This window comes from Dryobates pubescens, chromosome 3, assembly GCF_014839835.1.
Source record: "Dryobates pubescens isolate bDryPub1 chromosome 3, bDryPub1.pri, whole genome shotgun sequence".
Classification (NCBI taxonomy): Eukaryota; Metazoa; Chordata; class Aves; order Piciformes; family Picidae; genus Dryobates; species Dryobates pubescens.
The window spans coordinates 19,595,889-19,609,045 of record NC_071614.1 but is presented as its reverse complement, the minus strand read 5'-3'; the positions used below and the strand labels follow the sequence as shown (position 1 = coordinate 19,609,045).

Below are 13,157 nucleotides of genomic sequence, written 5' to 3'. Positions count from 1 at the left end.
CATTAGATCCCTTTAACAGAAGTTAAGGAAAACTGGACACCCAAGGACATTAAACCCTTCTGATCAGTGTCAGGGCAGCCACTCTACACCTCTCTTGTGAAGAGGAAGTGGAAATCATGTAGTTCCTGTGCAACAAGGAAAGTGCTTTGAGATGCACAGACAAACCCACACCCTCTTGGTCATTATTGTTATAATTATTAGCCACTCTAATGTAACAGACTGAGAGCTGTTCAGTCTGGAGAAGAGAAGGCTCCCAGAAGACCTTATTGTGGCCTTCCAATATCTGAAGGGGGCTACAAGAAAGCTGGGGAGGGACTTTCCAGGGTATCAGGGGGTGATAGGACTAGGGGGAATGGAAAAAACCTAGAAATGGGTAGATTCAGATTGGATGTTAGGAAGAAGTTCTTCCTCATGAGGGTGGTGAGACACTGGCACAGCTTGCCCAGGGAGGTGGTGGAAGCCTCATCCCTGGAGGTTTTTGCACCCAGGCTGGATGTGGCTGTGAGCAACCTGCTGCAGTGTGAGGTGTCCCTGCCCATGGCTGGGGGGTTGGAACTGGCTGATCCTTGAGGTCCCTTCCAACCCTAACAATTCTATGATTATCCACTTTTCTTCCTCATGACTCGACCCGATGTAGTTGTGCACTGGGGAATTTCACACCACACCAACTGTTTTGCTTTTACACTTTCTCTTTTTTTTTTTCTTCCTTTTTTTTTCTTTTTTTTTTTACTAAGGTTGTTAAAAATAAGGATCAGTACAGTACAAAGCTTAAAATATTGTCAGTGTTTCCAGCAGTACAAAGTCAGCAGATGGGAGTTGAGAAAGAGATAGTTAATACATAACAGTCACACCCTTCCCTGTTTCCCAAAGGTAAAACCAAAACAAAACACAACAAACAAACTCTTTTTGTATTGCTGTTTAGTAACAAACAGTGCTTAAAAGTAATCTTGTCAGTAAAGGTGTAAATTGCAAGGCACATGAGGAACCTGCCCTTGTTAAACAACTCACTAGGCATAAAGATGAGTTTAAGGCACCTTCCTCCATCTACCCCTTCTACTCTCAACACCAAACAAACCCTGTCAGTGGTTATCAGCTGTTAAGAGCAACCAAGGATCAGCAGAAAGCAAGGAGGCTCTTTTGAGCTTCAGGTTCCTTCAGGATCAATCCCAAAAAGGAACAGTGAAAGGCACACTGGACTGAATTCTCAGCAGTTGGCTTGTACGGATCCAGGTTCCAAGAGCTGCAAAAATGCTACCTCAGGACCAGAGATTCCTGGGGCAGAGGGTTAGGACTCTTGGTCCTGTTAGGATCTCAGATGTGCTCAACCTTTGGTGATCAGCTCTTCAAACTCTGCTGCTACTACAGCCCTCCCTGCTATGCCTCCATAGAGGAACACCAGGATGGAAGGAGGTGTGCTCCAAACTGTGAGCCCAAGGAGAAGAGGCTGAGGAGCTCTTAGACAAGCTAAGAACTTAACACAGTGGTACTTTTAGTCTATCTATACTCAGCTCTGGTCTCCCCTAGATCAACAGCAGGGCTTTCAGGAGAGCACAGGCAGCCACTTTCCAGTCCTGGCCTCGCTGAGGTGCAGCAGACTGCATGGCATGTGGAGTCTGCCCACAAAGGCAGACAGGTGCATAAGGCACTAGGATGAACTCTGGGGATGAGGGAAAGAAATGAGCTGGTTGGAGGAAGAGTAGGAGGATGGAGACAGGGATGAAGGAAGCTCCAGTGTTGGTCAGCCCCTTGTGACACAAGGGTGCATCCTCACAGCAGCAGCAATCTGTATTGAAATTCCCTGCTGCATCAACCTATCATAGTGACCAGGAGGTCAGCTCCAGGTCTGAGCGCAGGGTCACACCAGGACACGAGTGGCATCACTTAAGGGGTAATATGAGGACATGGTAAAACACCAGCACCATCACACAGTTCCTCCAGAAGGACAAGGTGCACTTCTGCTGGACCTGAAATGCCTCAGAAGAGCCACGTGGGCAACTTCTCTCCCTAACCCCAAGCTAGAGAGCATTACTGAACACATGCCCCTTTGACAAGGACAGGACGTATCTGTTTTCAAACCCTTAAGAAGGAAATGCTTGGGTGATGCCTTTGTTTGGTACCAGTATAACTCTAGGTAGCAGCAGAGCAGGGCTTGCTGTCAGCAGTAATGCCCACTCCCTCTCAGGTTTGGCCCAGAAAGGAGCTCTGGATAGTCTGCTTTACTCCACTCCCCTTCCTACACAGGAAGCCACTGATACCTGTAAGCCAGATTCGCACTCAGTAGCACATTGTGCTTTACCTACCATAAAAGCAAGGCAAACTAATCTGTAATGAAACCCACTGCTCCCACTCTAAGTCCTTCCCCAGACTGGGAGGAGAACTACAAACAAAACCACAGAGACTATGAAGGGAATGGTCCATAAGTGCAGCTAAGCTAGTTGAGCAACTAGCTGCTGTGCAAGGGGGAACTGCTGCTGGCCTCCACTCTGGCCCTTCCCTACAAGCAGTGGTGTTGTCCAAGTGAGCTGGCTGAAAGGTAAAACCAGCAGAAAATTACTGACACTTTCTCAGTAGGGTGGGTTTTTTGTTGGTCCATCTCCCAGCACAGGTCACTCCATGGTGAGATGAGCCTCTGTGCCCAGAAGGAGGTAGGATGAGGTGTAAGTGAGACCATCCTCACTTACCACTCCCCTGAAGCCAATTTGCTGTTAGGTCAGCATGGCTGTACCATCAAAATACACTGTAGGAAATGAAATAATTAATTTCTAAGCTGGACTGGATGCAAACCAGGAGGCCTAGAGTGATGAGAAAGGGTTGGACTACATGACCTCCTGAAGGTTTTCTTATGATTTCTTCTTCCCTACTCAAAACTTACTCCCTCCTGCTTTGTATTTAATTTCTTAATAGGGCCAGGAGTTTCAGCCTTGTCCACAAATCACAGGACACAGCAAAGCTCCTATTAATAGCTCTAGATTCAGAGACACTGTTGTCTGGTCCCCGCTTTGCTCCTCCAGCTGCACAGCACTGAAGGAAAACTTCAGGCTAATCTTCACTCAGATAGGAGGCTCTGCAGATACAAAAGCCTTTCTGGATAAGAAATCACATGTACACAAACACACACACACCCCTCAAGAGGCAAAACCAGGTCAAGTGCAGAAATCAGTGACAAACGTCACCCCAGCCCTACACTCAGAACCAGCAATCACCATCCAGCTGCTTGCCCTTGGATTTAGTGAGACAAATCTGTGGCTGGAATAGGTCCCACAGATTCCTTGCCTTCAGCTAAGATTTACACCTCTGAGCAATGTGCCAGATGTCAAGGCATTCAAGGCTGCAGGTCTTGCACAGTGTACAGCTGGGGGAAGCTGTGCCAGGGTTTATTATGGAAAGCAAGCAGTGGGTCAAACAGGAGGTGTCTAAGCTGCATGGGACAGTATCTCTGCATTGGCTCTGAGCATCCTGCCCTGCAAGTGCTACCAACTTCAATGTAACAGTGTGGCTCCATATCTGTTATTCCCCCACAGCAGGCACAGAAGAGACTCATCTAGAAGGGAACACAGTAAACTAACCCTTGCTAAACCTTGGACAGGACCCATAGACAGTTAAGTGTCCCTGACCACTATCTTTGCTACTCCACAGAGTGATTACCGAGGCCCAGAGACAAACTCATCCCAAGGTTGCATAGGATCCTAATACTGTCACCCTGCTCCTGCCTTTTGCTGTTCTTTCTTCATCAAGTGCTGATAAGTACCTGCAAGATTCACAGCCCCATTAGTCAGAGAAAAGCAACCCTTCAGCTTCAAGTTCAGCTTTCCCACAAGGACCACCAAGGACTGCTTGGTGTCCTGAAAAGCACCATGAAGAGGGGAAAAAAAGACTACGTCACTTTCATACCCTTTTGCCCATGATCACAGCAGAGCTGTTGGAGGCCCAGGGCCCAAACCCTTTCCTGTATCAGACAGGTCACACCCAAGTTACACTGCAGGGAAAGCGCTGGAGGTCAGTCAGACTCCTTAGACAGATGCAGGAATCCATGAAGCTGTCACACAGGCAGCTAAAAAGATGTACTCAGCTGCAAAACCATCTCCACTTCTGGGGCCAGTGCCTCAAATGCTGGTGGCCTCAAGGGTACTCAACCTCTGTCACTGCTACTGAGGAATGCTGAAAGCCATCTCTAACCTTGCCCAGTCCTAGCTCCTCAAAAACAACTGAGCACTTAAAAAGGAAGTGAGGAGCTTTTGAGGACCTGTCTTGTAGGCTACCAAAAAGCCATCAGCATTGCCACTATCTTAGGTCAAATGCAAATTGCTGAGAAAGATCTCATCTCTTGTTAGTAATCCCTGGGACAGCCTGACCCCGTGCTTTTCATTAACAGCTCCACTGCAGATGGTACAGCCATGAAAAGATGGAGCTGACTTAACATCTCCACCTCTGCTGGACCCACAGGAGTCACTGGCAGACACAGGACTAAGGTTCAGACTCAGTGCATCCTAGATGACCCCAGACATAGACTCATAAAATCATTTAGATTGAAAAAGACCTTTAGAATCATTGAGTCCAACCATTAACCCTACACTGCCAAGTCACCCCTAAAACATGTCCCTGTCTACATGTCTCTCAAATACCTCCAAGGATGGTGACTCCACCACTTCCCTGGGCAGCTTGTTCCATGGTTTGACAACCCTTTCAGGGAAGAAAATTTTCCTAATGTCCAACCTAAACCTCCCCCAGTACAACCTGAGGCCCTTTCCTCTGGTCCTGTCACTTGCTTCTTGGGAGACCAGACTGATCCCTGCCTCGCTCCAACCTCCTTTCAGGGAGTTGAGGACAGCAAGGTAGTCTCCCCTCAGCCTCCTTTCCTTCAGGCTAAACAAACCCAGTTCCTTCAGCTGCTCCTCATAAGACTTATTCTCTAGACCCTTCACCAGCTTCATTGCCTTTCTTTGGACATGCTCCACCACCTCAATGCCTTTCTTGTAGTGAGGGGCCCAGAACTGAACACATGCTTTGCTACAGCCACCTCAGCAACCTGGCATCAACTTACTTGACAAGGGGACCATTGAGAGAGACCTGGCTGAGCCCAGCTGGGGCAGGAAAAGGACTGTACCAGCCACCATGCCACACACATCCTTGCAGATGAACCCTAGAAGTGTAGACTCCTCCTGAAACCTTTGATAGCCAACAGGTCTCCCCCAGATAACAGAGATGGCAAACCCGAGAGGCCATCACACCTAGTTACGGTCCTCACGGTGCCTTCTCCACTGGGTTGTGAACACTGGCAGACCCTTCTACAGTCTCAAAGCCTTCAGGCTGCCCTCCCTGACATTCAGCAAGATCTCACATGCAGGTTTACCAGGACAAACAAGAAACCTCTGCCTATTCCAGCATCCTTGGTTAAATGTCTTGTTCTGCCTTCAAAAACTCCATGATGCCCTGGATGGCAAAAGGAAGCCCCTGCTGCGAGAAATGCATCCAGCATGATGTCTCCAACCCTCCACCCGAGTCCAGGGTCCTGGTTAGTCACAGCAAATAAGTTAGGCAAATAAGACAGTTATGTCTCTAATACGTTACACTCCTCTTCTTGATTTCCACCACCCCAGTGACATCATGCCCATCACGTTCATGACTCTCAGGAGTCCTTCTTAGCCAGGCTGGCCTTGATCCTGCATCGCAGGATGTAAGCTGTGATGGCACTACAAGCCCCCAGGCCAAAGAAAGAGATGCAGGAGAGATAAACCGAGAAAGGCCCGTGTCTCTTCAGGAAAATCTCCTGCCTCTTCTTGTAATCCAAGAGAATGGCCTCCAGCTGGGATAAGGTGCAGATGGCCAAGAAGGTGTGGAAGATCTGGTGGGCGTGGCCAACAATATCACAGGAGCCAGGGAAGTACTTCTCCGGGACCGGGCAGGAGAAGAAATAAGCACTGATAAGGAAAAACAGTATCTGGTATGTATGGTACCAAGCAGCATCTTCCTCACAGCCCTCCAGGTGACACACAACCACCCGGTGAGCGACGGGGCTGATATCCAAGACGAAGGCCAGCCCGGCCGGGATCACCTGGCACATCTTCCTCATGATGGGGTAAGGCCGGCGGTACCGGTATTTGGCGTAGCAGCAGCCGGCACAGGACAGCCAGCCGCAGAAAGCAGCTGCTGGCAGGAAGAAAAGCCAGAACTTGTCGTACCAGGCTTGGTCAGAGCTGTAGTAGAAATGAGCCAGGGCACTACCGTACTGGTAGACGCTGACCCCGACGTAGTCCACGAAGTAGAAGGTGTAGTGGTACAGCTCTGATTTGGACTGCAGCAGGTGGGCCAAGAGGCTGCAGGTCAGGTAGGTGACAGAGGAGAGGACAAAGATGAGCAAAGGCAAGGACCACGCGTCCATGGCTAACTGCTCGGCCTCCACAAACGTCTTGAATCGCAGCAGCACGGCCAGGGCTGCCAGGAGATGAGTCCACACGTTAACCACCTCGTTGTGCTTCTGGAAGAGGCTGAGGAAGTAGTAGCGCCAGTCCTGGCCGGTGGGGCGGTAGCCGGCGTGGATGTAGGGCTCCCGGAAGAGCTGCGGCACCTCACACTCTTTGACCGTGCAAGGCATCTTGGGCAAGCCATCCTCCAGCAGCCTGGGCAGGCGGCTGAGGTGCTGCCCGCTGAGGGACAGCGTGCTGAGCCGCTCCAGGATGGCTGTCATCTCGCGGTGCCTGCTGCCCGTCGGCCTGCCTCCGGGGAACGTCAGCTCTGTGCCCTGCCAGGGGGACAGAACGGAGAAACATTAGGGAGAAGGCTGTGTGCTGCCATTCCTGGGTGGGGGGTGCTGCTGGAAGGGGAAAGGGACTATTCTTGACTTCACAGAATCACACAATTTCAGGGACTGGAAGGGGCCTCAAGAGATCATCCAGTCCAACCCCCTTGCCAGAGCAGGATCACCTACACCAGATTACACAGGAACGCATCCAGGTGAGTTTTGAACATCTCCAGAGAGCGAGACTCCACAACCCCCCTGGGCAGCCTGTTCCAGGGCTCTGTCACCCTCACAGGGAAACATTTTTTCCTCATATTTATGTGAAACTTCCACCCATTGCCCCTCGTGCTGGCATTGGGCACCACTGAGCAGAGCCTGGCTCCATCCTCTTGGGACTCACCTTTTATGTATTTATAAACATTGATGAGGTCACCTCTCAGGCTCCTCCTCTCCAAGCTAAACAGCCCCAGCTCCCTCAGTCTCTCCTCGTAAGGAAGGGGCTACGAGGAGAGGCTGAGGGAGCTGGGATTGTTTAGCCTGGAGAAGGGGAGGCTCAGGAGAGATCTTATTGCTATCTACAACTACCTGAAGGGAGGTTGTAGCCGGGAGGAGGTTGGTCCCAGGCAACCAGCACCAGAACAAGAGGACACAGTCTCAAGCTGCACCAGGGGAGGTTTAGGCTGGAGGTGAGGAGAATGTTCTTCACAAAGAGAGTTGTTGCCCAGGGAGGTGGTAGAGTCACTGTCCCTGGAGGTGTTCAAGAGGGGATTGGATGTGGCACTTGGTGCAATGGTATAATAATCATGAGGTGTTGGGTGACAGGTTGGACTTGATGATCCTTGAGGTCGTTTCCAACCTTACTGATTCTGTGATTCTAAGATGTTTCATTTCCCTCATCATCCTTGTGACTCTGTGCTGGACTCTTTCAAGTAGCTCACTTGATTTGGCAGACTTGTATCAGCAATGGTGTGGCCAGCAGGACTAGGGCAGGGATTGGTCCCCCTGTACCCAGCACCTCAAATACTGGGTTCAGGTTTGGGCCCCTCACTATAAGAAGGACACTGAGGTTGTGGAGCATGTCCAAAGAAGTGCAAAGGAAGCTGGTGAGTGGTCTAGAGAACAAGTCTTCTGAGGAGTGGCTGAGGGAGCTGGAGTTGTTCAGCCTGGAGGAGAGAAGGCTCAGAGGAGACCTTCTTGCTCTCTACAACTCCCTGAAAGGAGACTGGAGCAAGGTGGGGGTCAGTCTCTTCTCCCAAGGAACAAGCAATTGGACCAGAGAAAATGGCCTCAAGTTGTGCCAGGGGAGGTTTAGTTCAGGCATTAGGAAAAAATTCTTCACCAAAAGGGTTGTCCAGGCCTGGAACCCAGGGAAGTGGTGGAGTCATCATCCCTGAAGGGATTTAAAAACCACGTAGATGTGGTTCTAAGGGATGTAGCTGAGGGGTGGAATTATCCGTGCTAAGTCAACAGTTGCACTCTATGATCCTAAAGGTCTTTTCCAACCTAAATGATTCCATGAGATGTCCCTGGATGCTCAGTGCAGAGGAAGCCCAGTGCTGGGCAATCCTCTGCCTGTTTGCTCTGCTCTGCTCCCTGGCAACCTCCAGTGGCTAAGCTCTGCCTGGAAAGAGTCAGACTGAGGGCACAGCAGGATCCTAACATCTGAAGCCTCACAGCACTGAGCGAATTCCCAGTACACTCTGTTTCCCTTCTACCCTAGGTATTTCTCTTCCTTGCCAGTGTTTATGCCACACAAGGTAAAAGAGATCTTATCACATTGAAACTGATGTGGCCCCAGCAGACTCTGCAGGGCTGTGGTTATTCTTGTGCAGCCAGCACAGAGATGTCTGCAGGAGTGGGGCCTGACTACTAAGCTCATATGCATCCAACCAGAGCTGCAGTGGATGGAGCTGGCTGAAAATAAGTAAATGCAAATAAATATTTTGCCTCCATTTCCCATCTTTGGCTGCCAGAAATCACAGAATCATGGAGTGGTTTGGGTTGGAAGGGACCTTTAAAGGGCATCTAGTCCAACCCTCTGAAGTCAACATGGACATCTATAACTAGGTCAGGCTGCTCAGAGCCCCGTCCAACCTGACCTGGAAGGTTTCCAGGGATGGGGCTTCTACCACCTCTCTGGGCAACCTGTGCCAGTGTTTCACCACCCTCAAGCAAACAGTTTCTTCCTTCTATCTAGTCTGAATCTCTCCTCTTTTAGTTTAAAGCCATCACCCCTTGTCCTGTCACAACAGACCCTGCTAAACCATTGCCCCAGTCTTTCTGAAAGGCCCCCTTCAAGTACTGAAAGGCTACAAGAAGGTCTCCCTGGAGCTTTCTCCAGGCTGCACAACCCCAACTCTCTCAGCCTGTCCTCCTAGCAGGTGTTCCAGCCCTCTGATCACTTTTGTGGCCTCCTCTGGACCTGCTCCAACAGGTTCATGTCTTGTGCTGAAGTGAGACAGAGGAGTAGTCTGTGTGGGCACATGACAGCAAACCCATGCTAGGTGGGAGGTAAAGAGGACAGAACAGTGTTACAACACCAAGAGAGAGTGAAAACAGACAGATGGGAGCTGTCAAACAGTCTCAGGAGAAGCCAGCACAAAGAACAAAGTGAGAGCAAACGCTGAACCAGGTGGCAAATCTCACTTCTTCTCACTACCCAAAATATCTGGTAAGAAACAAAGTACTTTCACGTTGCTTCCATGTTCCAGCAGATGAGAGTTGAGGGGATGGTGTTGGATGATGGGTTAGACATGATGATCTCAAAGGTCTCCTCCAACCTGGTCTATTCTATTCTATTCTATTCTATTCTATTCTATTCTATTCTATTCTATTCTATTCTATTCTATTCTAATTAAGTTACTTTCCCTAACTAATTTTCTCTCTCCCTGAGCCTTCCAGGCTTTCTCCCTTGGCACCTCTCAGGGCTGAGGGTTTTTTCCCCCCCTCTTGTTTGCCACAGGGGAATCTGGCTGCTGAGTTTGATGGAAGTGCCTTTGCTACAGAAGGCCAAAGGGTGTCTACAAACATTTTAGTTTGACAAATGCATAACACTGAAGAATCCCTGCTGGGGGATTTACTGTTGTGGGTGTTCACAAAGACTTAATTTCTCTCCTAAGCATCTGTGGAGCCCAGATCTCTGGTGGGGATACACAGCTCTTTCAGCAGCTTGTGTATTCCTATGGAGACATGCCAAAATTTAGGGAGGCAAGGCACATTTTGACTACAAGCCAAGAAGGCAAATGGCATCTTGGGGTGAATTAAGAAGAGTATAGCCAGCAGGTCAAGGGGGTGGCAGAGGTGGGGTTCTTCTCCTCTACTCTGCCCTAGTGAGGGCATATCTGGAGTATTGTGACCAGCTCTGGGCTCTCCAAGAGAGACAAGGAACTACTGAAGAGAGTCCAACAGAGGCTACAAAGATGCTGAGAGGACTGAAGCATCCCTCTGATGAGAAAAGGCTGAGAGACCTGGAACTGTTTAGCCTGCAGAGGACTGAAAGGGGAACTTCTCAATGCTTATCAATGAGTGTGGGTCACAAGAGGACGGGGCAACACTTTGCAGTGGTGTCCCACAACAGGACGAGGGGCAAGGGGCACAAACTGGAACACAGGAAGTTCCCCCTGAACATAAGGAAAAACTTCTTTCTTGTGAGGGTGACAGACCCTGGAAGAGGATGCCCAGAGAAGTTGTGGAGTCTCCTTCTCTGAAGAGATTCAAAAACCTGCCTGGACACAATCCCATGCAAGCTGCACTAGATGACCCTGCTTTAGAAGAGTTGTTTAGAACAAGAGGACACAGTCTCAAGCTGCACCAGGGGAGGTTTAGGCTGGATGTTAGGAAGAAGTTCTTCATAGAGATTGACCATTGGAATGTGCTGCCCAGAGAGGTGGTAGAGTCACCATCACTGGAGGTGTTTAGGAAGAGACTGGATGGGGTGGTTGATGCCATGGTTTAGTTGATGAGATGATGTTGGGTGATAGGTTGGACTCGATGATCTCAGAGGTCTTGTCCAACCTGCTTTATTCTATCCTATCCTATCCTATCCTATCCTATCCTATCCTATCCTATCCTATCCTATCCTATCCTATCCTATCCCCAAAGGTCCCTTCCAACATCTACCACTCTGGAATCTGTGAAAAGTAATTCTGAAGCTCCCCACCTCCTGGTGAGCACAGACTAATGCTAACATAGACCCCAGGACATCAGGAACTGAAAAACAGCTCAGATACAACACAGACTGGGTAGGTAAGCTGCACAGGAGCAGGGTCAGAGCACTCATCTCTGGCAGAGAGGCAGCCATAAACTGAGCTCCACAAAGATGATCAGAGGGCTGAAGCACCTATCCTATGAAGACAGGCTGAAAGAATTGGGCCTGTTCAGCCTGCAGGAGAGAAGGCTCCAAGGAGACCTTATAGCTACATTTCAATATCTGAAGTGGACCTAGAGGCTGTTTAGAAGGGCCTTTGGAGACAGCATAAGGGTTTGAAACTGGAGCAGGGTAGATTTAGGTTGGACATCAGGAGGATGTCCAACCTTTTACAAGAGAGTGGTGAAACACTGGAACAGGCTGCCCAGGGATGTGGTTGAGGTCCCATCCCTGGAGACATTCAAGATCAGAATAGACAAGGCCCTGGGCAGCCTAATCTAGTTGGAAGTGTCCCTGCTGACTGCAGTGGGGTTGGACACAATGACCTTCGAGGGTCCCTTCTAACCCAATGAAGTCTGAATCTGTGAACCCTGCCTGTAAAGAGCTAAGCCAAGGAGAACGCCCACGGCAAGACAACAATCATAGAATCACAGAATGATAGGGGCTGGAAGGGACCTCATCTAGTCCAGCCCCAATCCATCAATGAAGCCTGGGCTTACAGATGCATGCCAATGTGAGGGGCACATTGCCCCCTCCACCGTCTGTGGCACTCCTGCTTTGCATGCTGAGAAGCAAGGGAGGGAGACGGGCAGCTTCTGTACCCAGCACAGCCTGGCTCCGGCTTGTACGGTAAGCGCCAGCTCCAGGGCTTGGCCAGGAGCTCTCTCTCACCCCCAGAGCTCAGCGCTCTGCAGCGCCCCTGAGCGCAGCCCGGGAGAGGGGAGATGCTGCAGATCCCCCTGGCAGCAGCAGGCAGGACAGATTCTGCCAGGCAGGCTTTTCTAGCTGGAAAATGCTAGGGTTTAACCAACCGAGGAAGGGTCAGAGATTGTCCAAATAATGCTCTGAAATCACAAGCAGCTCATCTGACACTCGAATAAACTGCGTTAAAACGGGGACCTGCTCGGTTCAAACCAGACTTGTGCCATTAAGGGGTGAGAGCAAGTTGGCAGTTCCCAGCGATCATGTGATGGACGAAGCACCCAGCAATTAACGTTAGAAAAGGGAGAGAAAGGGGAGAAAAAGAAAAAACCGCAGCAAAACAACAACAAAAACACACACACACACACAAAAAAACCCCAACCAACCAACCCAGAAACCCAAGGTCAGCACTGGCTGTTTCACTTTCACAGAGCCCTTATTCTTTTCCCTTCACGGGGGCGTAGGAGCGGCTGAAAGCCACATTCATCAGCAGGGCGTCTCGGGGAGGCTCTGTCCTCACCCTCCATCTCCGGGGGATTCAGTTATTTTGGCTGCTCCCAATTAACGGCAACCAAGTCTCGTTTGTTCGGGGAGGGAGCTGCAAGGCGAGAAGGACGGAGTGGATGCTGGCCAGGCTGTATCGTTACAGCCACAATAAGAACCGCAGGCGCAGGAGGAGAACGATCCCGTTCCAATTTTTCCTCTCCCTTTTGAAGAGGGTAATTGGAAACCCGAGCTTTTCTCAGCTCTTTTGCTTTTTTGGTCACAGTCTGATGGAGGAGTTTGAATGAGAAAATTTCCTACGGAGCAGGGCTGCTTTTCCCACCGGGTCTGGCCTCAGCGTTTTAACTGTCTGGGACTGAGGCTGTACCAACGGCAAGGTATTAGCTTGCAGGCTAGCATTTGAGCATCGCAGGCTTCCAGAAGGGCAGTAATTCCTGGTTAACAAAGCAGAGAGGACTTGGGAACTCAGCTGTGGGGAAGTCTTTAATAAATGCATTGCATTTAAAACAGACAAAAAAAGAAAAGTGGCTGTGGTCAGCATGCAAATAACAGCAGTGAGCAACAGACTGATTCTGAAAACTTGCGAGGGATTAATTCCTGAATTCCTCTCTTCTGGAAGTTGTACAAAAGTCCCTGGAGGGATTCCAGGTCATTTTGAAGCCTGGAGTTCTATTCTGATCCCATTTTACAGGGGTTTAACTTTGGTGTCGCAGCACCAGGACGGCAGAGAGCAGCTCAGCTCAGCTCTGCAGGGCTGGGAGAAGCTGCACCAAGGCTGTAGCCAGCTCAGATGCAATGGCTGAGTCCCATCCCAAAGCCTGCTGCCTGTAGGCTCGTCCTCACCGAGCC

General features: G+C 50.0%; 1 protein-coding gene across 1 annotated transcript; it reads right to left on the bottom strand.

Moving 5' to 3' along the window:
- Positions 1-4,085: 4,085 nt before the first annotated feature.
- Positions 4,086-6,734, bottom strand: PAQR8 (progestin and adipoQ receptor family member 8). Its single transcript, XM_009903626.2, has one exon. It carries the CDS (start codon positions 6,683-6,685, stop codon positions 5,627-5,629), a length of 1,059 nt encoding a protein of 352 aa, XP_009901928.2. The 5' UTR covers positions 6,686-6,734; the 3' UTR covers positions 4,086-5,626.
- Positions 6,735-13,157: the final 6,423 nt, after the last annotated feature.